Raw genomic sequence first — 27,890 nt, 5'->3', positions numbered from 1 at the left:
TCATTCATTCTTCATTGTATTCAGCCATTCATCCCCCAACATACTTCAATGTATGTAAAGTATATGTACAATACTGCACAACCTCAATCATCCAGAAGGCTCAGAAAATACCAGAAAACATTGGAAAATAAGGGCTTTGGCTGGCTCTGCAGACTCTGAGGTCTATGTTTCAAGCTCTCTAATTGATCGTAGCCTTGAAGGCCCTGAATATTGATGGACTTTGCCTACACAGCTAAATGTCCTACTTTATATATATATCCTGTCTATATCTGCATGCATGCAGTTAGCACATGACCATGCCTCCCTCAGACTGTCTTATGATTTCTCACTGATGGATTTCTTCACAGGATATTGAAGTTGGAGGTGCATGTTACTCCACAATCAGGAGCCAACAAGCTTCTTGGTCTGACCGGTTTTGCATTAAAAAGTAGAATTTTGAGTCCTTCTGTGGGTGGTGATTAGATCAACAAATTCATGGACACCTACATCCGCCTCTGTGAAGGTTACATAAAAAAGCCACAACTGTATGTCTTGCACCATTGTTGCAGACCACTATGGATAGAATTCGAGTGTTTTAAACAATGTCAAGGGGCATGAAGAAATAATTTGCGTGGCTTTTTTTTCTGGTTATCAAAATTAACTGGCAAGTGCTGTGGGAGGTACAGCCCATTACCAGCCTCAAATATGACATAATTTTATCTTCAAGCTCAACTGCTCCCTGATCAATTCCCAATTATTTAGTGGTTTATTTAATAGGAACCTGTCTATGCATCTAAATTATTAAAACCGTTCCGGAACACTGCAAAGAGCTTATATGAATTCTTTTTTTTTTTTAAAAAAATGCAATTGTGGAGTGTAATGAGATAACTAAAGGTGGGAACATGTTCCAGTAATTTGTAGTAACAAACAGATTTCCATGGAGAGGAATGTTGTTTATAGATTCTCAAGCATCAGAAAAAGCAAAAAGACAACAGAGTTTTGGTATTTATTTCTGCTTCAAAATTCTTTCAGCTCTTTCCTATGGGACTAATTTTACTGTCTGACAGCTAAGAAAAATTGAAACACCCCCAAAGGCTCTGACTTTTTCATTTTTGACTAAATATTCTAAAAGCAATAATAATAATAATTAAGACAAAATATTAAATTGTTTTTAACTCCAGTGAGATGAGCCTGGAATTAATATTCTCCCATAATAGAAGCAGTTTTAGATGGAATATCAGCAGCTTTTCTAGCTTATGCCCACCAGTGAAAGAGGGGGAAACCCACACTAATACTATCAGCCAAATAAGTCATTCTCCCCCTATCAGACAGGTGGAATTAATCTCTCCCAGTGTTAGGAAAGGATTGATGGTAAGATTCAATCACAGGGGACTTTCAGATCATTTGTGGGGTTTGATTTGGGTAAGATCCCCTTATTCAGATCTCATCCAAACTATTCAAAACCTCCTGAGTTTGCAGAAGTGGGCTGGAAATATTGAGAGAGCCATCTCATGGGGTGCCATATATCTCACAGCTGCCCCAGGCATTCTTTTGCTTTGGGGTTCATCATCAGGGATCCTAGAAAACAATTTGCCCCAGAAAAACCTGGGATTTGCATTTTTACAGAGAATCTTTAGTTTTAATATTTTGTGAAAAAATAAAAACACATACAGTAGAACCCCTTGCCACCAGCGCACACATAGGAATATGGGAAATTGACCCAGGCGGCAGGGCTTGGACTGATGGCTCCAGGGTCCCAGACAGTGGGGCTTCTCCAGCTGTTAGCCCCAGGTGGTGGGGCTCCAGATGTCAGATTTCATTTTAATCGCGGAAAAACATGGATTTTTATATTTTTATTGGAGAATTTGGGGGGAGGATATCACAGAAAACTAGGACCCCTGATCATCATGCTCATATATTTATGGTGGGTATCCCCGATATCCCAATGGATAATGTATGCATTGTTATGGTGTAAGGGTGACAACCAGCTGATTTCACCCCCATCACACTCTCTTTCAACTCTCTAATAAATAGGAAGGAAGGGTGAAGCAGCTCTGAAGACAGACCTGTTCTCCCGAATACATAAGCCAGTTATATACTCTGAGATGAACTCCACGAACAACACACACACACAAACATGAGCCTTCCCCAAGTCTCCCTCAGTACTACCAAATGTATTCACTGCCAGCATGCCACAATGTACTGACACAGCAAGCACATCCCGGCCAATGGTAAACTGGGTTACCACCAGTTGAGAAGGCTCAGGTGACTTCTTTTGAAAAATGACTAAGGGCATCTCTCCACTTGCCATTTAAAGCGGAAAAAGTCCCTTCTTAGCCCAAAAACCGTGGGAGCGTCTACACTTGCCAATGACTTTTTGCAGTGAAACTCCGAAAGAAAGAAAACCACCTCCACGAAAGGCAGACGGCTCCTACTGGGGATGCTTTTGTGGTGATGTGCGAGTGAAGACATGGTCTTCCTGTTTACAGAGCTTTTAACCTCTGCAGGATCTCCCACAGTGCCTAGGTGACCACTCTGACGCCAGGTAAACAGACATCCACCCGTCCCCCTGCAAAGCCCCAGGAACTTTGAAACTCCCCTTCCTGTTTTCTTGGCAAGTGCTCACTTATAATCTGGCCAGGTGACAAATCTTGCTCCAGGGAGAAAAAGATCCCTTGCTTGGAGCAATGCTGAGCGACTGGAGCTGATCAGGGTTTGGGAAGAGGAGACTGTGCAGGGACCCAGGATGCCCCGCAATCACCCACCCCCCTTCCCACAAGACCCATCGTCAAAATGGGAGAGCTGCACTGTGGGATAGCTGCCCTAGGGCGCTGCTCTCATCAGCGATGGAAGTGCTGCAAATGCGAACACCCTCTGACGCCTGTGGAAGTGAGAACACAAACCAGCACTTTTCTTTGACCAGTTCACTATCACTGGTGAAACTGACAGCGCAAAAACTCTGCAAGTGTAGACATAGTCTCAGTAAGGCTTAAGCCAGGAGTTTATCACATATCGCCCAGGTAGGATAATGCTGCTCTGAATTTTACCCGATAAGCTATCTGCAAGGCAGCAAATGGCTCAGAAGTCAGCAGCTTGGCCACTAGCTGAGCTGAAATAGCTAAACAACGCCTATGATTATTTCTAGTGCCACTTCATTGGCTCACTGGTAAATAAAAGGCAGGCTCTAATCATTTATCACAAAGGCAGGGCAGCATTCCCCCACAGCCATCCTTTCTGCAGACTTAGATTCGGTTAAATGGCGTTCTCAGTAGCACTGTCCCTAGGTTGTGTTTCCGAGAATGATCTGACAGCATTCAGCAAGGCTGAATGGCCAGTGCTGTCTCTTAGGCACGAGGAGTAACACTTGAAATGCGGGGGTGGGGTTTGAAACAGATCTTCCTTTGTTTCCACTCATTTTAATAGGCATTGTTCTGGATAACTTCTGCAGGGATTCTTGTACATTAGGGGCTTGATCCAAAGCATGTAGAATTCAGTGGCAATCTTCCCATTGATCTCAATAGCCTTCAGATCAATAGTGAAATGATTAACATAAGAATTTAGTTGATCTAAAGATTACAGGTGTTAAATTCAAATTTTGGGATGAACAAAACTTCAAATTTGGTAGTAACTGATCCTAAACTAAAGATTGCATGTTGGAGCTATATGCATTTACCATCTGCCCCCCTTACCAATTCTCAGCTGGGGTTATATTTCATAGAATCATAGAATATCAGGGTTGGAAGGGACCTCAGTAGGTCATCTAGTCCAACCCCCTGCTCAAAGCAGGACCAATCCTCAACTATTTCCATGTTAAAGGTTCATAAACTGCTTTACTTTAAAAGGAAGAGAGGCCAGTATCATGCCATGGAAGAAACATCTCCTGGAGATTACAAACGCCTTGCTTCACGATCCACAGAGCAGAGCAACACAACGGGATAGAAAGTCTCCAGTTGCAGATGAACGTGGGCTGCTTCTTCCCAAAACACAATTTTTTCACAAACAAATATCTCAAAACAAATCCGACAAACGATTTCTTTGCACTTAAAGGGCCGTTCCCTCCCCTTTAACAATGGGCAAACACCCCAGCAGATCCTCTTGAGAAATAAAAATCCTCAGCCCACCACCGCCCTGCACCACTCATGTCATTTAGGAAAAACAATGGCCATCTAGAGAGCTGGCCTATTTCTCAAGGTCCTGTACGTTGGTTGTTCTTATACACAGCGAGCCAGATGCTCAAATGCACTAGTGTGTGACCCAGCACAGCTGAACGGAAAGAGAAGGCAAAAGTACCTTCAAGTGAACTTTGCGCTCTCAGGGGTAGCTTTGGCCTCCAAATACATTTAAGAGAGCCTTGGAACTTTTGTAGAAGGAATCTATGGGATGCCCATGCACCATTAGGGCAAGCCTCGGCATCAGGCTTTGCATTCACTTTACATAAGGTCACGGCCAAGGTAATGGGGGTTTGATCATTTTTAAAGTCCTCTTTGTTTATAGCCTCCTCCCACCTTGAAAACGTGAAACTGAAGATTATTGCTTTATTGAAATGTGTTTTCGTCCCTCAGGTACACACCCAACAGCGCCGTCCATCAGGCATGCACCACTGTCCTCACAGGTGCGATATTTAGGTTTTTGACTGGGTGCTTTGGCATTCACTCTACTTGGCCCCTTTTAGTCTCCTCTTGTAAGACAGATTTCCCATGCCCCTGAACATCCCAGCAGCCCTTCTCTTTACCTGTTCCCAGTTGAATTCATCTTTCCTGAACACGGGTGATTGGAATTCCAGATGAGGTCTTCCCAGTGCCTTGTACAATGGCATTAATACATCCCTAGCTTGACCAGAAATACCTCGCCTGAAATATCCTATCCCACACACCCTCCTGAACGCAGAACTCCTGAGTGCAGCACCCTAACCACAAAACCAACTTCTCCTTTAAACAATGACAATCCTAATGTAAGGTTTTAATCCTACCAATCTGAAATGAGTCCTGTCCTGTCCGGCCATCTGCCACACTAATGGGTGTTTGCTGCATCATTGCCTGTTGGTAACAGACAGAATAATGTGTGTTATTAACCAGCGCATGCTCCTTTCCCCATTTTGTTGATACTGATTAGCACCTCAGACCAATCTCTATCTTCAAACAGGAAAGGAATGTCAGAAGGCAAAGTAATAATATCACGACAAGGGTGCCAGAGATGAGAGTGAACCTTTGTTCCCCTATGCTCAAGAGGCTTCAGGTAATCAGAAGAGGCTAAAGTGATTTACACTTGTCTCATTTTGCTACAACCGGATCAATGGGAAACTGAATTTCCAACAGGCTCTCTATTCTTGTTTTCAGTTACAAATGCATAGCTTGCCTCCCAGTGATTGCACAAAGGAAGAAAGCTCTTAGCTACACATAAGTTTGATACATAGAGTGCGTTCTGCTAAGTGGCTGTTTGGCAGCTCTTTGACAAACTGGAAAGATTTTCACCTGCTCAATAACCTACAGAAGGGAAAAGCTTCCAGCTACCTCAGCGTCAATTGCATTTGGAGCCCTGACTCCAAAGCGTACTCCCTCCAGTCCTGAATCCCATTTGGGAAGATATATACCGATTTTAATTAATGATACTTTTAAAGGGGACCCTATGTGTTTGCTGGGATGGGGAATAGAGGGTGTAACAGGGTGGGATGGCCATTTAAAGGCCAAGAGACTTGGGGCTGGCCAACCCTGTTTAATTCACCCAGCCCTGCCACACCTGTGCTGGGTGTGGGACTTTAAAAAGGGAGAAGCCCAGCAGTTTGGGACTAGCTGTGGAGGACAGCCAAGCCACAGGAGTGGAACTAACTCCAGGAGCCAGGCTCCAGGGAGGCAGTCCTGTGGATGGTGTTTTTCAAGAGGAACAGGGAACCAAGGAGAAGCCCTGGAGGGGTGGAAGACCATGGTGGTTATGGATGTACTTGGACACCCAGTGGGGGAAAGCCCTGGGAGTCAGCATTCTGATGAGAGTGAGAAGAACTGTGAGCTGAGCCCAGAAGAGGCAAAAGAATTTGTGTTCATGTCAACTTGTGTTTGTGTTCCCAAAAGGGGAATCCTGCTGGAGGGATCAGCTACATGAACTCCGGGACAGACAGAAAACCCTGGGGAGGAGGAAACTGAGGCAGGGAGCACCAGCAGTGCCACACTCAGCCAACAGGAGGTGCTCTGTGGCAGCCACACTACATGAGAGGGCTAACACATGCTGAGGGTGGGACATCCCCCTGCCACATCACTTGGCAGGGGAAGGGAGCAGGAGGTATTCCGATATGCCAACAGATGGAAGGGAGGATATGTTGGTAAATTCCTAGGGACATTAACACTTGGGGAGGGGAAGGATCAGGGCTATTTCCCCCACCCCCCAAATGGACACCTGTTCTGGGGACATAAACTGACAAGGGAAGAGGACATGGCTGTTATGGTGTCACACTGTAAGCCCTTTCAGGGAGGAACTGTCTTTTAATTCTATATTTGTATAGCATCTAGTTGAGGACAGTTTTCCAGCTCATTATATAGCTCGTCTAAAGCTAGGTTTCTTGCCTTTCTGACTGCTTGCTTTCCTGTTCACGTGGAGGTCCTATAGGCAGCAAACTAAAACTGTGGCCTCAAAATTAGTAAAGAAAAGACTGAAGTCCTGTGGGCGACTTGTACAGAACCAAGACAGATAAAATGTCAACCCTGAGGGCCAGCATCTAAATCAGGTTTCTGCTTTTAAATACCATGGGGACTGGTTAGCAGCAAATGGAGAAAGCAGCAAAACTGCAAGCAAATCTGCTGAACAGAGGGGAAGTCTGGTGCAAGATAAGTGGAGTGATTTGTGATAAACAGATGCACATAGAGTCTAAGCTATCTCTATACAAAACCATGGTAAGATCAGCTCTTCTGTACTGATCAGAGACATGGAGGACCAAAGAAAGGCACTTGCAAAAACTCAAAGCCATTGAAAGGAGATGTTTGAGGGCAGTGAAAAGAGGAAAGGAGTGACATTGCTGAATGCTTGTGGAATGATGTCATCAGGAGTGAGACCGGGGTCAGTGGTATGAGAGAGAAGCTGCAAGAGAAGAAGCTGAGATAGCATGGGCATGTATGCCAGGATAGATTAAGGGAGTCCTTTTAGGGCACCTTTTGAGACTAGAATTCGCAGGCTGAGAACAAGAGGTTGGCCAAGAAATCAACAGATAGACTATTTATGGAAGAACAGAGTAGCTATGGAGTGAGCACTGGACTGGCAAGCCTGGAAAAGACTGATCCAGTGACCTGACCCCAGCTATCTAGGAAAGGGGGAAGAAGTGGTTTTGTATTGCACCTAGAACAATAGGGTCCAGGTCCATGACTGGGACTCCTCGGTGGTACAGTACTACAGATAACAACAGTTATCATTATTAAGTAGGGAATTCACTCGTTAGTTACTAGATTTTCCCATCAGAATGATTTTCCCATGAAAAATGCAGTTTCTGCAAAATCAATATTTTCTATGGGATATTTTCTATGCAGGGGACTGGACTAGATGATCTTTTGAGGTCCCTTCCAGTTCCATGATTCTATGAAAAGAGAACTTGAAATGTCAGAATTTCCTGCAGGACAGAAATTGCAGATTTCACTCAACTTTATTAGTTACAGTTGAATGCTGATGGAAATCAAGGAGCTGACGATGTGGCCTGCAGAAGAATTTTGCCCAAAAAGCTCTGCTAATGCGTCTTAATCTTGATCTGCAACAACCCACTGGAATTCTAATCCTGGGCAGATATTGCCAGGTATCTGGCTCAAGAGATGGAACTGACACCATAAATTCATTTTCCCTGGTGATCTGAATATGTTTTACAACCAGGTGGCCAGAGGGGGAAAGTTGCTGTATTAACCTACTTAGCTCATTTGAATTGGTGATAGCTCTATTGCCAAGGGAAATTTCCTGTTCCATAAATGTGCCTGCATCCTCCTCCTGTCCTGGGGCTCTCACCAGCCCATAGCTGTCTCTTTGGTTTCTTGTCTACAGAAATTCATTGAGCCTCTAAGGCTGTGTGACTGCCTCCTTAAGGAATGTGGCTGTATTATATTGGTCTCAACAATGCAGTCAGCCAGCATTTGCACACTCCAAAAAAACAAGTCTATTTTCTTTTTGGAGAGGGCTCTTAGCTGAGTACATATTCGATGCCAGAGCTTCATAGACTGCAGACGCTTGAAAATGATGCTTATGTGACTGTTCCTCCAACAGAAATGCAACTGAATATGGAAAAAAGGTCTTTGGCTTTAAAAAGCAAAAAGCTGTTGGCTTTAATGCTTGACTGTGATTATCAAAGGAATCTGCCAGGGAGAAGAAGCATTGGACCATATTTGGTAAGCACAAAACCCCTCTTGGTGCAGAAACAGAAACACCAAGCGAGAAGGTAGATTCTCAAGACTCCAGCTCACTTCAGATAGAGCAGTATGACTCAGATCTGCTGGGGAAAGAGATTGGTTTCTTTTCTTTTCTTCAGGGAAACAAATAAAGCTGGTTGACCCAACATATCTAGGAGGCAGGATGACCCTGTGCAGTTTGGAGCTTGCTCTGTTTCAGTGCAAGTCTATTTAAAGAAGGATCTAAGAACGCCATCCAATCTGGGGCAATCAGATCTATGGGTAGGTGTAATTTTTTTTGAAATTTGGCATGAATTTTGAAATTAATCACATTTGGGAACCAAGTTAAATTGGAAAATGGCTATAAAGATCAATGGTTCAGAGCAGGCCTAGTTCGGCAGTAACAGAAAATCACTATCATCTGTTGAGCAGTTATGTTGTCCACATGAAGTAAATTAGCAATCTCAACCTGGGATACAGGAATTTATTTCAATTCTTGATGGCAGTCTCAGCAAAAAGGTGAGTCTAGCTGCCTGGATTGTTTTTATCTGGCCCTGGAAAGTCCAATAACTTTCAGACAGATAGATCTAAAGGTCAACCTTGTTCAGATCCAGGGTTTTAGTTCAGGCCCCTCTCTGCTCAAAGGAAAAATTGTTGAGCATCCATCAAACCCTTGATGCCCAAAAAGATGGCACTCCAGCTGGCCTTTTAGACAAAGCTTCCAGAAACTGATGCGGCAAACAAATACCTAGTTTAAGATTAACTTTAACCTTGGTATTTAACAGTCAAAAGTCTCTAGAGCACAGGGTAATTTCTACTCTGAAATCACCTGAGACAGATTTGTTGTGCATTACAAAGCACGTTGCAAAAAGTCAGTGTTCTCTTGCACAATTTGGCCATGATTTTAACCATCCCTGTGCCACTCCATAGGTCAAAGTCATTGTCCTACAGTAGGTCGTCTGTCTGTTCCACTAGATTGTAACAATGACCCTTGATCACCCATCCATTGGCTGACCCAAGGCCTGGAAAAGGCTGAAGTAGACTTCTTACATGAACAGACCATAATTGACTATCCCTTGACATCTTAAGCATTCTGAGAGGGAGGAAAGCTGTCGTGTTCGGGACAGCGGTTTTTAACATCTGAAGGATGTATTTGGAAATAGCCTTGCTGAGTGATAAACCATGAAAGCTCATCCAAGTGATCTTTTCAGGGGAGTTTGTGTTTGAGGAAATTTGTCAATAGCTTAACACCGCCCTCCCCCAAATCCTTGACCTGTTTTGCAAATATTATCACTTGGAGGAATATTGTTCAGATTCATAACACCTGTATGATACAACAAAGAAAAAACACTACATTACTGAGGGGGTGGGGGAGCCATTGTTTTTCTGTGTGCACAGAACAATAATGCACCTCCCCATACTACTAGCTAGAGTGGGTCAAAAATCTAGCAGAGGTGGGGTTTGTGTCCCCATGGACTGAGCAGAGGACATAGCCCCCCAACTCCACCCCTGTCCCAAGACCCACTGAGAAATCCTGTGAGTCTCAAAGTATCCCTGGAGGACTGGTGCTTCTATATAGACAGCCAGACTCTCATTTCTACTCTCTGGTTCCCTTTCCACCTTGCCCAGAATGTTTCCTTCTGCACTTGTGTTGCCAAAGCTCTTCCATCTGCCCCTGGCTGTTGCCCCAGTCCTTCTGAGGGCTTGTGCCAGCCCAGGGCAGAGAGGGGAACAATCAGCATTCATTCCTATGGGCATTTTCTAGAGGGGAGTCTATGTAGAACTGCTTTTCCCCACCTGTGCCCTTGTCCTGCCCAGCTATGTTTCAGAAATCCTGCAGAGCCCCTACCTCCCCCCCACACACACATAGAGGTGTAGTCAGAAGGGGATGATACCATATGGGTTTTCTGCCGCCAATCGAATTTTGGGGTCCCTTTAACAGGTTTCCCATACTTTCACCCTTCTGCAACAATGGACAGAGGAGACGAGAATGAATGATCATCTGGCCCAGCACTTAAAGATGAGTTGGGGAAGCTAAGTGGTTTCTGAAAGAGGAGATGGCATTGGCTGTTCTCTTACAAGATGATCAAAAAATAAAATGAATTAATTCTCACCCCATGCTAACCCAGCTAGCTCACTCTTTCTGCTTTCTGACAGCCTCCAAGAAAGCAAACATCTCCCCAGCTGACCAATGTTCGCAAACACTTCCAGAATATTCAGTGCAAGCAAAATCAATTAATCTTTTGTGGATTATTTTTTGCCAGGAACTCAGATCAACAGATCCTTAAATCTGTCCCAACAAAGGCAGAAATGAAATGTAAGATTTAAGAGATGGAGACAGTTTCCCTTATCAACACAGTCCCTGTGCAAATAAGCATATGAACACAGCTGGGGAAGGAGCAATCAGCCAGAGCTGCTGCTTTTGCATGAGATTGAACAGGAAATGTATTGAAGGGAGCAATGTTTCCACTGGCCAGAGTGAGGTACTGGGAATTCCCAGTTCTGCTACTGATTTGCTGGGTAGTTTTGAGCCAGTCATTTACCCGTCCCTGGACACCATCTATAAAATGGATGTGGTAATCAGGGGATGGTTGAACTTTCCTAGTCTACAAACTCTCAAAGTCCACAAATTGCTGTGAGGTGTTTTAGTTTTTTTAGATATGGGGGGGGGGGGAATTTAGTTGATCTAAAGATTACAGGTGTTAAATTCAAATTTTGGGATGAACAAAACTTCAAATTTGGTAGTAACTGATCCTAAACTAAAGATTGCATGTTGGAGCTATATGCATTTACCATCTGCTCCCCTTACCAATTCTCAGCTGGGGTTATATTTCATAGAATCTTAGAATATCAGGGTTGGAAGGGACCTCAGGAGGTCATCTAGGTTCCTACCATAGCAACTCCAACAGCACTCTCCTAGTTGCCTGCACAGAGGGTATGGCCAGGGCATCCTTACAGTCTTGCAATCTCCAGCTGCTGGAATTGGAATGGCCCCTTGGCTCATTTCCCTAAGAGGTACAGAGGGACCAGCTTTGCCCCATTGGCTCCCAGATTGGTGGTGTGCAAAGTTAGCTCAAAACCACACCCTTCCCGAGCCAGACTTTGTTGTCTCCAGGCTCGAAGAACCACCACAAACCCCTCTATAGCAACCTGCATGGGACCTGGATGGAGGAACTCAGGTTGCAGGAAGGAAGAGTCTGGAGGAGGCACTAGGAAGTCGGTCTGTGTGCACATGGCTGGAATGTTAGCTGCAATAAATCATTCTCTTAATAAAGAGCCAGTCTAGTTTCACAAGTATGGAGTCTTCTGAGGCTATTACCCAACACACAGTACATGAAACACCCACCACCCTTTATTCCAAGCGCACTTTTTCAACCTTTTCTTCAATAACACACAGCACCGCATGCATCTGCGACAGTGGATATTTTTAAAACCCCATGCAACAATTTATCCCTGGGGAGAGAGAAGGACAAAGAAAGAATCACAGCTGGCAGATGTTGGACGCGTCAGTTAATACACTGCTGGAAGGTGCACCGGTGCTACTGTGAGGAGGTTGGGATAAGGAGCTGAAAGAAGATTCAATCAGGAGCTAGACTGGAGTTTGCCAACCTTGTCTTCCTGCAATTTTGTTTTTAGCAAGGTCATTCAATGACTAAGGAGCGGGAAGCTGTGCTATGGGTAAGAGCCCTCATGAGCTCAACCTGATTTGAGTGCAGCCCAGGATACAGTGTATCGACTCTCCCTTTTGCCCTTAGATTTTCTCTTGTCTCAGCTCCTTGCTTGCTTGCTCTCTCATTATTTTTGCTATGTTCCCTGTCCCTTTTCAGCCTATTTTTGCCTTTATTTTTCCCTCTTCTTGTACTGTTCTCCCAATATAACACTCAGACCCAAGCTTTAATTTACCACTGGGGAGGAAATTAAGATCAGGCTCATGTATTGTTCTCGCCACTATTTAAACCGAAGCTCTCAGAAGTAAAAGCCAGGTGCATTAACCTACAGCTCTGCCTCACCCCACCACCACCACCACCAAGCAAGCCCTGAACAATGTTAGACCAAAGCATGTGCGCTGGGTAGAGGTGCAGCTCACAAAGGGTCAGGCGGTGAGAGAAGATGGAAATGTCCCTTCCTGCACCTGTACTTTGAGGTCTTACCACTTTCACAGAGATGCATAATGTATCCTCTGGTGCTCTTTAGCCCATCTCCACAGCATGTTGCAAAGCTTCCTTTCTGACGGCATAGCTACCTTTCCCCACAATTACCAGCCTCAGGGCCTGTTTGCTTAGCGATCAGATCCATGAAGCCCCGTCACTGAACTAACAGCCAGGCTGCAAAAATGAGACTTCTGAACAGATTGTTCACTGACATCAGAGTCACAAACTGAATACAAATGTCTGGGGTGGGAAGAGGCAGGGGGAAGGGACAGACTGAAACCTCTCGCCCTAGGGAGCCATTAGCATTACCGTTTGGCTCTGGATCCTGATTCTCTTGATTAGGTTATTCATAATCCCATCTAACTGAGACCCAGACGGTGCCATCCATCTGCATGCAGCTTGTACGCATTCCTTCCCCCACTAAACCTCTAGCTGCAATGACACGCTTCCTCTTCCCCTCCTGCGGCAGACAGTTGTGTTCAGTAAGGGCTGCAGTGTCTGGAATGACAAGGGATATGAAACAGACAAAAGAGGTCACTGCTCTTTCACATCTCTCAGCTCCATTGGCGTAAATCAGCATAGCCTCGTTGAAGTCAGCACTCCCAATTTGAATCAGCCGAGGGACTGGCCCGTGTATTTTGGGTCAGATCTTGGAAACCCTATCACATGCCATCAGCATTATCATTGTCCCATGTCACTAACTCTGGTTTCATCCCTGCTATTACTGGTTGTTACTATATGGCAGCTGTCTGTCTCAGAGACAATGGTTTACATGCCAAAGCCATTCAGGTACTAAATGTCACGCTGCAGCCATACATGGGTAAAACGCTCAATTCCCGAGCAACAGGTAATGTAGACACAAGGCACAGGGCTAACAGATGAAACCAGTGCACTAATAGTGCTTGAAGCCTACTGCTCTTTCTTCTTCACTCGCTTTGCTTTCCTCTCTCTCAACCACTCTGGTGCAGCCCAGCCCTGCAGTGCAGCCTGTTGCTAGCTACATCTGTCCAGCTTGCCATGTTGATGTTGAAAAGTTTCAACAAGTCCTTCTTGCAAATGTCCTTGAACTTGAGCCTTGGCTGGCCCAGTGGCCTTGAAGCATCCACAATACAGGAGATCCTTTAGAATTGTCTATCCGTTGCAAATGGTCACACCAACGGAGAGGTCTTTGAGATCAGTGATCAGACATGGCAATTTTTCTTTCTCAAGTATTTCAGCGTCAGGAACATTGATTTCTTACTTGACATTTAGAATATGGCAAAGACAGTGGGTGTGCAGGGTGTTTAGCCTTCCTTTGTACCTGCCGTAGGCAGTCCAGGCTTCACCACCTGAACAACCGTGTCATGTTTAGAACACACATATGGTAGACCAATATCTTCATGTTCAATGTTAGTTTCCTATTCTCTCCCATGTGTTTGGTCAGTTGACCGTATGTGGTGGCTGCCTTTCTGATGCAAGAATTAAGCTTATCATCTAGAGATAAATCATCCAATACAATTGATCCCATGTAGCATTACCTGTGCACAACTTCTAGCACCATCAACACAACTTGTGCCATAACCATTGTCTTCTTTAGAGTGTTGGTTAGTCCAAACTCATCACAAGCTAGCGCGGAGCTATTGCAAGTTGCTGGAGGTCCTCTTTACTGCATGCCATGAGCACTGCACCAGCAACGAAAAGAAGTTCTCTTAGCAGCAGGAATTTGACTTTGCTTTGTGGTCTGAGATGTGCGGTGTTGAAGTGTTTTCCATCTGCTCTTGTCTGGAGATGTGCAACCTCGGTGCAAAATGAAAAAGCATGATGGAGCAACAGAGAGAAGAATGTACCAAAACACATCCCTGTTTGACACCACTGTGGATTTTTAAGCTGTCACCATCATACTGGACTATAGCCTTCATGGAAGAATTAAATCAGACTGAGGGTAATTGGGTGGCAAGCAAGTCTATCTAGCAATTGGCAAAGGTCCTTTCTGCTGACGAGGTCAAAAGCTGTACTAAGTTCCATGAAAGCCATGTAGAGAGGTTTTCCTTGTTCTTGACACTTTTCTTGCAGTTGCCCTAGTGTGAAGAGCATGAGGATAGTTGATCTACCTGCACTGACTCTCTGGATATACATGTTCAGCAAGAAATTGTAGTCTTTTGAGAATGACCTATGCAAATACCTGACCAGCAACAGTAAGGAGAAAGGTTCCTCTGTAGGTGTTACAATCACTCCAATCTCCTTTGTCTTATCCTGGCTACTACTATCACATGACTATCCTGTCCCCCAGATTTCCATCCTATTCAGGCCTGCATGGCAGTTCAACAACACTCTGTTCCCAATGAGTGTATGGATCCCACACAGAGGCTTAACCATCCTGGACTAAGCAGCCAGATGTCGCAACAGAAACTGCCAACTTTATAGTCAAACAAGACCCAATTAATTACCTAGCTGCTTGCAATCTACTAACAAGGGTTAATGAGCCAGCAGACTCTCCATAGAAGAATGCAAACAAGCACCACTCCTGCACAAGTGTCTTCTTTACTATTAGCTTCAGAAGATAGACAAAGGACTGAATGTGCCATGAAGACCTGGCAGTTGACTCTTCCCTCTGTCCATCTCTTGGGGACAGGACTGAAATACGTTACTAGGCCAGTGCACAGGACAATTTCATTGCTCTTACCTGTGCCATGCCTGTTCTGTGGATGAGCAGAGCACTTTAATCCACAGGCCTGGCAACCAGGCCCTTTCAGAAGCGTAGACAGATGCATAACCAGCCATGTGGCACATTATGAGCCACACTGCTTTGGTTTAAGGAGTATGGCTGTTTGAAAATATTCTGTAGCAATCTACTCTCCTCCTGGTACATTTACTAGGATTCCACTTCCATCTTGAACTTGACACCTCTGCCTTTGGCCTCTGGAACTTCTTGCCACTTGACCTGAAAAGTGCTGTGGACTTAGTTCCAATTAAACAGTACTTAGAAACCTCACCAAAGTTTGTCATTTCGGTGTTTTTAGTCTGGATTTTTAACTATGTTTGGGTTTTGATGTGAGATTGCAAGTCCTACAGTGCTTTTGAAAATCCTACTCAGCCTGTAACATTCTTGACATTGAAAGCAGCTGCTGGCATACATTAGGCACCGATTTTTAACAGCACGCATGCACTTGTGCACAACTGACTTGTGCTCACGTACATCCCAAAGACAGTGTGCGGCCAGGATTTGACCTGGATGGTGACAACCCACCAAACATGCAATACCAACAGGGACAGAACCTTTCAGCTCCAAAAGCACAGGCATCTACCACTTGAGCTAAAGAAGTAAATCCATCAGCTGGTAGCAGTGGTGGGCTATTATACTCTCCATGGGCCATCCACTAGAGGGGAATGTTAGTCATATAGGTATGTGCACATGCAAGCTGTGAGTTGCAAGCATGCATATTTCAGCCTTGATCTTGGAAAAATCAAGTTTCCTTTGCCATTGTACCACAGTAATAACCAAAAGACTTCATTTTCTATCCATTTGTGTCATTTGTATTTCTTGTTCTTCTGCACTCTTTATGGTATAATAACTTTTGATTACTCCACACACTACAGACCACTCAATATTAATTTCATTTCTATCCAAACTGCACCAAGGGAAAAGGAAAGCAAAGGACACAGAGACAGAAGGTCTCAAAGGGTTCATTCCTGTCCACTGGATTTGTGTTACTTTATACTCCGTGAAGGATAGCTTGTTAAACCATTCCCATTAGGGAGCCTTCTTGTAAGACGTCACGTAACTGAAATATTATAATTTCTCACAACGGGCCTCTGATCTTGATTCATGCATTAGGGACTGAGGGCCAGATTTTTAAAGGTGTTTAGGTATCTAAAGCTGTAGGTAAAAGTCAATGCCTACAGGTATTTTTAGGTGCCTAAATACTTTTTAAAATCTGCCCTTGAGACACCATTAATAAGTAAGTAGAACTGAAAGGCCATGAACGCGCTATTGAGTTAACTAGGCTGCAAAGGAGTCCAATTCACCATAGAAGGAAGAGAATTAGAGACCAGGTAGCAGACTTGAGGGCTGGGGAAAAACAAGTATGAGCAAACTGGTGGAAGAATTCAAGGAGTTCAGTCAAATGTCTTTACTCAGAGGGCGTGTATGAAATAGGAGCTGCATAGAAAGAAAAGAGCCCTGGAAGGAGATCAACGTTCCGGGCGACAAGTCCTAACCCATCTGAATATTCCTGGAGTTGTGGGAGTAAAAAATTGCACAGGTACTTGTGCCTAAAGCCCCGCGATTAAATAGGCACATGTGATGGTCACCCTCTTGGCCAAAACATGGGGGAGTGACCTTGGGACCTCCAGAGCTACAACAGTTACAGCTCATAGCCTCTGGCCTGGCACATAGGGGGATTCATAACATGCACTCACCAGTGGGTTACACACACAACTGGGTGTCTGGGAGTAACAGGCAATAGGAGGTCACAGAGGCTGGGTGTTGTTTCTGAATCTTCTTGCTTTGGAAGCATCATTAGAAACTGGGTTTTTGGTTTGTTTTTTTTTGTTTTTTTCCCTTTAATCAAACTACTGGGAAATAGAAGAATTCAGGCAAGTTTAATGTGCCGACTTTTCCCTTCTCAGATAACCCTTTCCTTCTGCTGCTGCCCAACTACCTGCTTCAAATTCATTGGAAACTGTAGGGGAAACACATGCATAAGTAACACCTTAAAGGCACCAAGGAGACAGAGGGGCTGGAGGTGGGGGAGAAATTATCTGAATTTGCAGGAAACTCAAACAATGGTCAGTAATATGAAGCAGCAAGAGGCAGCCAACTTAAACCAATAGCCCTTTGCTGTAAAGGAAATAGAACTCCTATGGAGAGCCCTTTTCAGTCTTCTCCAATTAGTACAGCTCAGCAGTAGAGGTGGATTGGACAGTCATATGATTACAATACCAACAAATTAATCACTTCACCTTTTCAGTCACTCCAAATATAAGAGAGATGTAGGGTGAGCCATATGACGGAAAGTAAAACCCAGAGGAAGCTTTGGGATTTTTTTTAAACGGCTCCAGGTCATTTCGGAAACACCAAGAAGGTTTAGAATCTTCCTTCTGTATCTCAGGAAATTCATCCTCGTCTCCCCTAAAGAGATAAACAGCAAACCACCCTGTAGCCTTAACATTGCTGAAATGTGAGCATTAGAGTCTCCGTGTTCCACTAATAACTGAAAAATGGGCAAGAAGTATTCTCTGGCTCGTGATACAGTGGATCTGGGTTCCTTTCATGGGAGATGTGGAGTGACAGGGGGTTTTTGGCTAACTCCCTGGTATATATTATTTCTCAGGTACCACATGATTTACAAAAGTCTACTATGCACCTTTAAGACCAAGTAGCCCCTTGGATCCAGTAGCACAATTATCAAATTGAGAGGCAGGACATCGGGGTTCTATTCCCAGCTCTGCCACAGACTTCCTGTGTGACCCTGGGCAAGTCACTTCACCTGCCGGTGCCTCAGTTTCCCCTATATGTAGCTAATGATATTTATTCCTCTTCTTGTAAAGCACTTTCATATACAGGGGTGAAAAGTGCTATGTTAAGGGCTAAGCATTGCACTGAAAATGGGCATTGGTGTGTGACTCAATGTGAGTCATTGTGAGGATACAAACCCCACTCTTCTTATCCCATGTGATCCCCACACAACTCAAGATAAGGTGATCACATTTCAAGCTGTCAGTGGTTTGACAATGCCTGCATATCAGTGTTATTCGCCAGATTTGAGGTAAGAACAGGTGGACAGAAAGTATGAGAGGCTGTTCCTATTACTTTCCTGGGTGTTTCTCCACAGGGATAGCTATTGGGTGGACTGTGACCAGAAAAGGGGAGCCATGTGCAAACGGGATCTCTCATCACTTGGGCTATACATTTGACTTTTTATCTGCCTTAGTGTTCTTTCCCATGGCCTTATCTGAGGGACATCAATAAGCAGAGACCAAGATTCAGGTCATGCCTTTTCATGCATGATCTCTTGCCAACTAGGCCATCACCATCTATGAGCTTCTTGTGGATGAGTTGCTGGTTCTTGTTGGCCTTATTTAGACATTGCTGGATGATTCTGCTGTCCCTGTGCAGCTCAACGTTCCTTCGCTGTAAACATGTCACCCACAATGTTCATACAGGGAAACACTTGTGTGCATTACAAGATAGAGCAGAGAAGCTTCAGTCACTGAAAATTGCAAGGAGAAATGCAAGCAGAATAATCTCATAAAATTTGGCTGTGCCAGCTTGAACGTGAGCACTGGAACAAAGAGCTTGCTTCTGCAAAAGAGTAGAGATTGGGCAAAATATATTGTTATAACTGACTGGGCTCTTATCTGCCTTTCTGTTCTCCATAAACAGAAAGACTGTGAGTGGGGGCTCACACAAAGGTTATCAAAAGCTGAATCCCGGCTCCACTAGCAAGCACCCGAATTTCAACCTATTAAAGACAAGAGTCAAGTCCTGAAGCTAATAAGCATTGACATTCTCTTCTGTCCCAAGGTGAATCACTTTTCTTGTGTCATCACAGCCATTAGCTATCTTAGGAAATGGTACAGAGCCAAACCTCTGCTTGCCTTTTGCTGTAAGCTAATTTGTCACCATAACTCTTTACAGACAAATGGCCAGCTTCCAGAGTTTGTAAATGCTAAGCCGAGTTCATCCCTGGTGTTGACTTGAGTGGCCTTCTTTATCTGACCAGCTGAGCAAGCAAATGTACTGCAAAACTTTCCTTCTGTCTAACACTACTGGCTAAGGTGCTTGTTGAAAAACCAAAGAGACATGATAAGGCCTGAGAAAGTGGGATAGATTCGTGACCAGACACGATAGAAGCAGTTTTATTTACCCACTGGACAAGGAAGCATTCTTCTACTGGACACTATCTATTATTATTAGTTTAAAAACAGGATCCTGGAATACCAGTAGATGTCGAATGAAAAGGATAAATTGGAGACAGCAGCATTGCAGGCAAATGTGCAGACTGATTTATGGTTTTCCACAACACACACACTATTCAAGAAACCTTGTCAGGGTCATTCCTTGGAAAACCAGATGATAATATAGGAAAATCTTAGCAAAGAATGGCCAAGTTTGCATCTGTCTAGTTGGGAAGGTAGAAGAAAATTTCAAAGGAAGAGGGAAGAATGTTGATTAAAAGATACAGCAGAAAATTTCAGAGAAGGGAGATATACATAATGCTGTGGGAAAATCTCATGAGGGAAGAGCTAGAAGCTCCATCTCTTGGAACATTTAAAACTAAACCAAGGAAACAATTGGATTGTAAAGAACAATCCTGGATGAGCAGGGAGATGGACTCATTGATGTATTGCTCATTTCTATGTTCTGTGAGTCTTTGTTATGATTCATGGCTAAGACCTTGTGAAATAGATAGGTTACATAGCCACAAATCATGATCACATTTAAATTCTCCCTGTTGCTCTCCTAACATAAGCAAAAATCTCTGCAGCTTTGGCTAAGATGTTCTTTGCAAGTCTCAGTAAAGGACAGTGTTTGTGCACAAAGTTGTTATTGGCCTTGCTGGAAGTTTAGTGTCAGCAGATCATGAAGCAATCTTGAGTGGCTGCTGTACCTAGAAAGAGTGAGTGCGAGGGAGTTAAAGATGTGTTCCATTTGAAAGCTCTTGTCAGAGGTGACAATGCAGCAAACCGTATATCAGTTTAGTACGAAGGCATGGAAGTATGAGAAATAAACAGCTTCAAGAACAAACACCCTGTAAACATCACAGGTGGCAGAAATTGTTTATTTGGTGCAATTGTCTGCCTGTTTAGTGGGTATGAATGAGACTGCAGGAAAGTGGCAGATTTGAGAGTCTTCATAGGGATGCAGAGCTGCTTCCAGTCACTCTCATGCCTAGTGCTTGAACCCTGTACAAAGATGTTGGGTACTTACGGCTGATTCATAGTGCTGAGACATATCCAACTAGGATATAAGTGAGGTTGGAGAATATCTAGAGACAGCGGGAAGCAGGGGTTGAGGGCAGAAAGGGAGCTGTAAGGAAACCCTAGGAATAATCAAGCTTAGGGAGGAAACTGAGGTTTGTATCACTATTTTTTGAGTTAAAGTCAATCCTCAGGGAGGGGTTAAGGATGCAATATATACAGTGTGTATATACACTATTTTCAGACTTACATTTACTTACATGCTACCTCCTCAGAACAAACATCATCACCCACTAGCCAGACGCAAATATCTATGAAAACACAAACGCGGGCAAGCCACGAAAATTCCATGAAACTATTCCATGGACCTCTGGGGAGATTTGGGCTACAGCTCCCTTTTCTAGTGTTCATGGTCTTGTATTCAGTGAAGATGGAAGGGTCACTATTGGTCAAAATATCCTGCCTCTGTTTTTCCACACCCCCTAAACAGGGAAAACATAAGCGTGCTTTTTTAAATGCATCATGCTGAGGCTCGCCTGTCTTTTTGTAGGTGCACTTTGCCTCTGAAAAATTTGCATCTGCAATCTTGGATCCACATAGCAAACCTCAGGAGCAAAATGGTGGCCACCATTTTGAAAATTTGGCCAGACATGTTTATGTTTCAGGCTGATGTTCTTCTGCCTACACTGCCTGTGAGAAATGAATGAATGAATGAATGATGTTCCTGGTTGTCCTTGTAACACTCCTTCCAATCCAGCCAATATATATTTATTACCTGCCAGGGCACAGGGATGGTGCTGACCAGGACTAGCACAATCTCCTCTGCTTCTCCTTTTTCTTTATGTGACGGTCGAAACTAGAATGGGTTGTTTCCCCCCAAATTTTCATACATTTCAGTTTACATTAGGCATGAATTGCTCTATTAGCAAGCAGAGAGAATTAGCATCATTTGCTCACATTTCCCTAAGACACAAATATGAGATGGCACTTTGCTTCAGTTAAACACAAGCTTCTTAATGGAAGAGGAGTGCAGCGACATCCATGTCTGACAGGACAGGAGACCTTTCCACTGAAATTTTTGATACTCAGTCTTATTATTTCCATTACTGTAACACCTACAAACCCCAACCACAGATCGGAGATCCACTGTGCTAGGAACTCTACAGACAAATCACAGCTCACAATACTGGGGGGGATGGGGTTGTTTGTATGTCTGTTTTTAATCACCCTAAAAGAAAGGGTCATTGAAATATACTTTTTTTTTAAATTGCAAGAGTGAAGATGCCCTGGAAGAGGTCATTTATATGGTACAAATTGGAGCTGGTCAGAAAAATGGGTGAAATTGGAGGGATTCCACTGAAAATTTCAGCTGTATTTTTTTTTCAAAAACCTAGAAGCCAAAGTATTTTCAATTTTCAGATGCCAAAAGCTGAATTTTTTGGACCAAAACCGGAAATGTTTTTAGTTTTACATACACACACACACACACACACAAAGATAAATGATCAAGTAAAGCAAACATTTTCTGTGACATTTTTTTATTTAATCTAAAACCCCACTTTTCACTGAAAAAATGCTTTTATGGAAACTTTTCATCCAGCTTTAGCGCAACCTGAGTCAGTAGGGTGCCTGAGCTGAAGGGATCTATGTATAAAAGCCTCCCACGGACTTTTTCGTGGGAGCACGACATGTGTCCCTTCGCCAACCAGTTTAGCCAGTTCACTCCTTCTGTGCCCTGCACAGACCCTTCTCACCCCTATTGGAGCGCAGGTTTCCCTGAAGGACCCCAGAATGCTGCATCTGGATTCTGAACCTTTAAACTGCAGGGGTGTTAAGATTTGGGGTTTGGAACTGGCCATTTATCAGAATCGGGGCTCTTTGGATGTGGATTTTGAAACCCCTTCTCCAGCTCCGTAGAGTTCAGGGCTGTTCAGATCCAGGGCAGGGGTTCAGGCCCGTCTCCCGGTATAGCAGGAATATCTGGACTCGTAAAACATTCCTACACATATTTTTCACTGGGAGAAGGGTTTGAACTTCCTAGGCAGTTCTTATGCGGGGGTGGTGGGGAAGGGATCCATTTCAGCAGGGAAGGAGTACAGCTTTCAAGGGCCTAAAAAACCAGATCATAAACAAATCACCTGTGCAGCCATTTCGATCCAGCACTTAGCTTGGCCGAGGAAGTAAGTGCATGGTAGTGTTAGCCAAGGCGTGGCACAGAACCTGTGGGGGACCCCTCTCCAGTTACTCAGCAGTGCAGGCAAAATGTGGCCAGCTGCACAATATCCCAGCCACAGCGCAGTAAACAAGCATCAAATCGCCTACTTCCATGTGCTCCTGCTGTGAGCCAGAGTGCGGAGTTATGTGAAATGACTGTATCCATTTGCACACCATGCAGTTCTGTGGGTGCGTCTCCTTCTGAATGTTACTGAGACCAAATTTCATCAACAGTCTGACTTTGTGGGGGGAACTCCACGGGACAGAAACCACTCCCCGCAACCTGCAGGCTGCCTTCGGTTGCTGCTCTTAGACTGGAATATTGGCTGCAGCCCCGAGCACATTAGGACACATTTAATGGCCCTGGCTTGCCCCACCCCCATGCTCCTCTTCTGAGCCAGACCACTTGGGGCCTCTGCAACCCCAACTGGACTACATGCAGGCGCTCTGCAGAGGCAATAGATGAGTGCAATTTTGGGGGGGGGAGAGAACACCCGTGTGCCCCATTTTGAAATGATGGTCCGAGAGTTACAGGGTTCTCTTCATTCTAACTTCAGAAGCTCTCCCAAAACTTGTCCCCATTCCCATTTCTGTCACCCGACAGTTCCTCTCCCGGCACCCTCCGCTCAGTCATGCGCAGTACTTAATATGTCAGTGGATGCAGGTCTTCGTTTGCAGACAGGTCATGCAGTGAAGGCCCCAGCCTGCACTGGACGAGTTGTGCAGCCGAACAACCCCCGGGGAAGCCCCAGGAGGCACAGCCCTTCCCAGTGCAGGGACTGCTCTTGGCATGCTACAGTCTATGCCCCTCTCCGCACCCAGTCAGGGTGGAAAGGAAAAGGGATCACAGCCCTAGCCCTATCTCCTCCCTGTACCAATTGGAGTGGATTAGGCCCAGGAGGGGCACTGTGGGAGCAATCCAATGCTCCTGAAAATGCAGAGACTTCTTGATCCTGGGGCTTGCACGAGGAGAATGGGGAAGGATGCAGAAGGCCTTGCCTGATTGGCTATCAAAAAGCATCATGCCTAACTCTGGTGCTAAACAGATGGTACTGAATAATAATACTAACAACAACATAAATGGATCAGAAAGGCAAAGATTAGCTGAACACTGATCCCCTCGCAACAGACCAAGTAAACATGGTGCAGCTGCTGCACCATGGCCTCCATGTCTCCACACGCTCCAGGGTCAGCCCCTCCTGTCATGATCTCCTCCTTCCATCCACCAACTTCCCTGCCGTAAGAGCACTGAAAGGCTGCCTGCTCAGAAAAAGCAAGCCTTTGCCCTGTTCTCAAAGGTCCGGACTCATCTGAATGGCTGTGATATTTTGGGCCAGGTTCTGCGACCCTTCCTCCTGCTGAGCAGCACTTACTCACAGTAGTCCCATTGGGATTACTCACAAGAGTAAGGGCTTCTGAGCATGAATGAGAGATGCAGCATCAGGCCCAGAATAAAGAAAATATAATCATGTAACCCTTTATTTTATTTCAATAAACATTTTCCATCCTGATGTGCTCAGACCAGTATAAAATAACTCCAGCATTTAGAGCTCCAAATTCAAGGCCAGACTGTGAACACCCTCACATTAGTGAGCAGTTACTCACCTGAGTGACTCCATTCTCAATAGAAAGGGGGTCACAGTCCAGCCCTAAATAAGCAGTGACCTGAGTCAAAAGTGACACATTGGTTTTATCAACAGAGGGGATGCCCCATCTTGATGCAAATTTTTATTTTACTTTACAGGAAATGATTTGCTCTGGATTCATGGGTTGAGGTGGTTTAAATCATGGAAGAAAATGAGAGTTTTTACTCCTTTGAGTTTCTCTACATACAGAATCATCAAAACCATTGATATATTAAATATTATAGTCCAGAAACATGTCACTAAACACTGGGAGATGGACCCTGGTGGGGACAACATCTGCTCATTGCTCTCCCCCCACACACACACACACAAGTCTTTCTGCTGTAGAAAATCCATCCAATTTATCTAGAGCCGGACGTTCATCTGCAGTTAGAGATGCTGCCCTCATCTCTGGAACATTGTGTTGCATTCTATTTCTATGGCGTTTTTAAAAATAGTGACACTCGGAACTTTAGGATTTGTACCCTACAGAGATATGAGGCCACCCAAGCAATTCATTTCCCTTTTGCATAGAACCAAAGGAAGGGATTAGACTCCCTCTCCAGTCTAAATCCAAACCCTAACATGGCACAGGAGCTGCGGTGTGAAACGGGGGCGCCTGTGGTCCCCCAGGGACCTTCACAGACTGCCAGCTGACTATTTCCAGATCCTTGCTCTGCCTGCTGACAGCCAGTGCAGCGCCTTACACAATTTGCAGAGTCCACCTTTTGAAATATATTTTACCTCTCTGTTCTGTTCTCTGGGTTAACTCTGCTTCCTTTAGGAGGCACCAGAGGGTTGTTTAATATGAACTGTGGCTGAAAACCTTCATCATCCCTGATGAACCATTGGGGGTGGGGGGATTCCTTAGCTAAAATGCAAAGGAAAGAACTTGGAGAAGTGCAAGAGTTTCAAACATGGTCTCTATCACCCAGGGCATCAGTTCACTTCCACTTGCAGTCTAAAGTTACCCCACTGCCCTCTGCTCCCTCCCCACTCTCAGGAAGAATAGCGAGGGGAGGGGGGTTGGTGAGATGTGTGCATTGCCTACCTGACAATAACATACATGACCGAGCAGTTGCCCACCAGCCCCACTATGCACACGATGGAGTAGACGACCACGATGGTGATCTTGATGCCCAGTGGCAGGAAGCTGTCCCCTGTGCCGTTGTTAAACCAGTTACTGGGGAAGCTCAGGTTCAGGATTGAGGAGTCGTTCAGCAGTTTCCTCAGATCAGGGTCTTCCAAAATATGAGCAGGAAAGAGAGGATCCATCCTGAACCTATCCAGCCTGTGGCAAAGACCTGGGGCACCAACAGACCAATAATGAAAATGGGATTAATAACAATCAATAAATGTCTAGAGCAGAAATAACCATACACCGGGGGCAAACCCTTCGGGAAATAGATATGGTCAAGCAAGCGGAGCCCTGCTTCTGCAAGACAGGCACCGTCATCTTATGTATGGTTCTGTGTCACACACACAAATGTATCAACAACACACAAAAACATTGCACTCATTTGGGGGTACTGTATGTCCCTATCTACTGTAGCACCAGTCCCTTTGCATGCATACACACACACACACAGCATCTGTCTTGCCCTGCCTGTTTTTTTGCTGCAGAACTGGCTAGATGAACACCTCTGTATTCTGGCAGGTGAAATGACATACAGAAAACACATCGTTGTTTGCAATGCCCATTGTCAGCTGCTGTCTGTCGTCTCCGTTCATTGCTATGGGAGCCCCAAGCTGCCCTTGCATGCAGCCCTAGCGTAACAGAAATAATTCAGCTGGAATCTTGGACTAGGTAAAGTTAAATAAGCATGCTTGCGCCTTACCTCAATGCACACGCTTCCTTTCCCTTCGGTTAGGAAACTAGATCTTCCCCCCCTTTGGCTTCAGCAGTGCTCTGGTCCATCAATTAAATCCGGATGACAAAAGAGAAACAAAGCAAATGCAGGAGAGCTCTCCCAGCCTTCGGTCTCCCTGATTGTGAGATGCTGCTGCTGCTTTAGCAGGCGTTTGAATGTGGTGCTCACAGAGAAGGAAGATATTTCGACAGGGGGAAATCTCACACCCATGCACACGTTTCTAAACTCGGGGAGGTGAGGAGAAGTGTGAGCGGAGCAGAGCGGATCTGCTAACCAAAGCTGCTCCAGGGCCGTCTGCAGTTCTAGGTCTCCCGGTGCAGAGGGACTGGCTTGCAGTTCCAGCCTAGCTCAGTTGGGCTGTGATTTCTCCCAATGTGTAAAACACCTGAGGGGCTTTTTTCCTCCCCCTTCATTCCCATGTATAACTGTCCACCCCAGTCTGAAAGCCTTCTAGTGGGTCCGGCTTAGCTCTGCTTACATCACCTCTCTACCAGTTGCAGAGCGAAGCAAACTTGGGGGAAGCAGTCTCCTGTTGGCCAGTCACGCTGCCAGTGCACTGCAATCCACCCTCCTTACCCCTCCCTTTGCATAGTGTCAATGCATCTCTCTGCCAGCGAACCGCAGACCAGAGCTGGAGCTCAGCGCCAGACAAAGCCACACGAGGTGCTCTTCTAGGGATGGCCACCTTAAAGAAATACAACAGAGTTTGAGATGGGCCGAAAAATCTACCAGACATTGAGGGGAGAGCGGGAGACCAAAGTGGGCCCAAGAAAAAGGCTTATACAAAGTATCAGACCAATGGAAATGTCCCCATGGTTCTTTTTTAAAATTCAAATGGAAACTGGGTTATTTTTTCTTTTTAACAAATTAACATTTCCCTGCAGTGTTTCCTTGCGATTCAAATATTATGCCCTCTGCTCGTGCCCGAGAACCGGAAGCAGCATAACAAGGGGGAAGTACAGTGTCCTGGGGTTTTTTGTTGCTGTTGTTTGGTTTGTGGATTTTTTTTAAAATTGTTTTGATTCCAGTTCAGGTTTTTGTAACACAGGCCAGAATGTCTGGAACCAGATTAACAATAGCACCTGGTTGCACATGTGCACATGAGTGGCCAGCTGGGGTTGCCTCAGGCAACCCCCAAAATGCGCAAAAGTACCCTCTAAAAAATCTGGCCCCAGCAGAATACTGTCCTTTTGAAAACAACCAAAGCATTAAGAGCAAGTGGTCAGCAGATGCTTGTAAATTTGGCATTTCAACGCTGCACAACAACTGAGAGCACCATCTTACAACCTGACTTCAGTGGGAGATACCACAGCTGGAGTTGGGCAAGCTGCAGGGGTTTGCCACTCAGATCTATGGGCAGGATTAGGATCTTGTGGGATGGGCCCTTAGTTTTACTTTGATCCTAAACCAGGGACAGCGGGGTGGTATGGGCACTCGCATAAGGAACAGGATTTTGCTACTGACCTTGGTCAGTTGCCTTCCCCTCCCATCCTTTGTTTGTCTTGTGTATGATGTTTGACGTAGGTGTTGTCTCTCACTATGCCTTTACAGTCCTCTGTGCTATGGGGCTCTGATCTCCTGGGGCCTCAAAGGATACTAGAATATAAATAATAATGATTTAGGGCTTAATAGCAACTCCTAGACTCACTGGTCTCTGGACTCAGCAGCAGACATCAAAAGGGGTGGGCTCAAAACAGAGTGGGACACATCTGGGCATGTTTTCATCACATTTTCTTGGTCAGTGCATTAAAAAATGTGTGAGATAAGTAATGGGATAGCCATTACTTTAATTGTTAATGG

At 44.9% G+C, this 27,890-nt stretch overlaps 1 protein-coding gene across 2 annotated transcripts in view; it reads right to left on the bottom strand.

The window, feature by feature from the left end:
- Positions 1 to 26,673, bottom strand: part of OPRL1 (opioid related nociceptin receptor 1) — a 36,080-nt gene extending 9,407 nt beyond the window's left edge. The window contains exons 1-2 of one of the 2 annotated variants that reach the window (XM_084646146.1): positions 26,058 to 26,673; positions 25,271 to 25,523 (exon numbers count right to left, since the gene is read on the bottom strand). In XM_084646146.1, the coding sequence (XP_084502272.1) occupies positions 25,271 to 25,494 (224 nt within the window). In that variant the 5' untranslated portion in view covers positions 25,495 to 25,523; positions 26,058 to 26,673. Of the gene's footprint in view, positions 1 to 12,478; positions 12,633 to 25,270; positions 25,524 to 26,057 lie in introns of those variants that run through there. The other variant, XM_084646147.1, reaches the window with a different exon arrangement.
- Positions 26,674 to 27,890: the final 1,217 nt, after the last annotated feature.

Source organism: Lepidochelys olivacea, assembly GCF_965140295.1.
Source record: "Lepidochelys olivacea isolate rLepOli2 genome assembly, chromosome: 13".
NCBI lineage: Eukaryota > Metazoa > Chordata > Testudines > Cheloniidae > Lepidochelys > Lepidochelys olivacea.
This window is presented reverse-complemented; position numbering and strand designations above follow the sequence as displayed.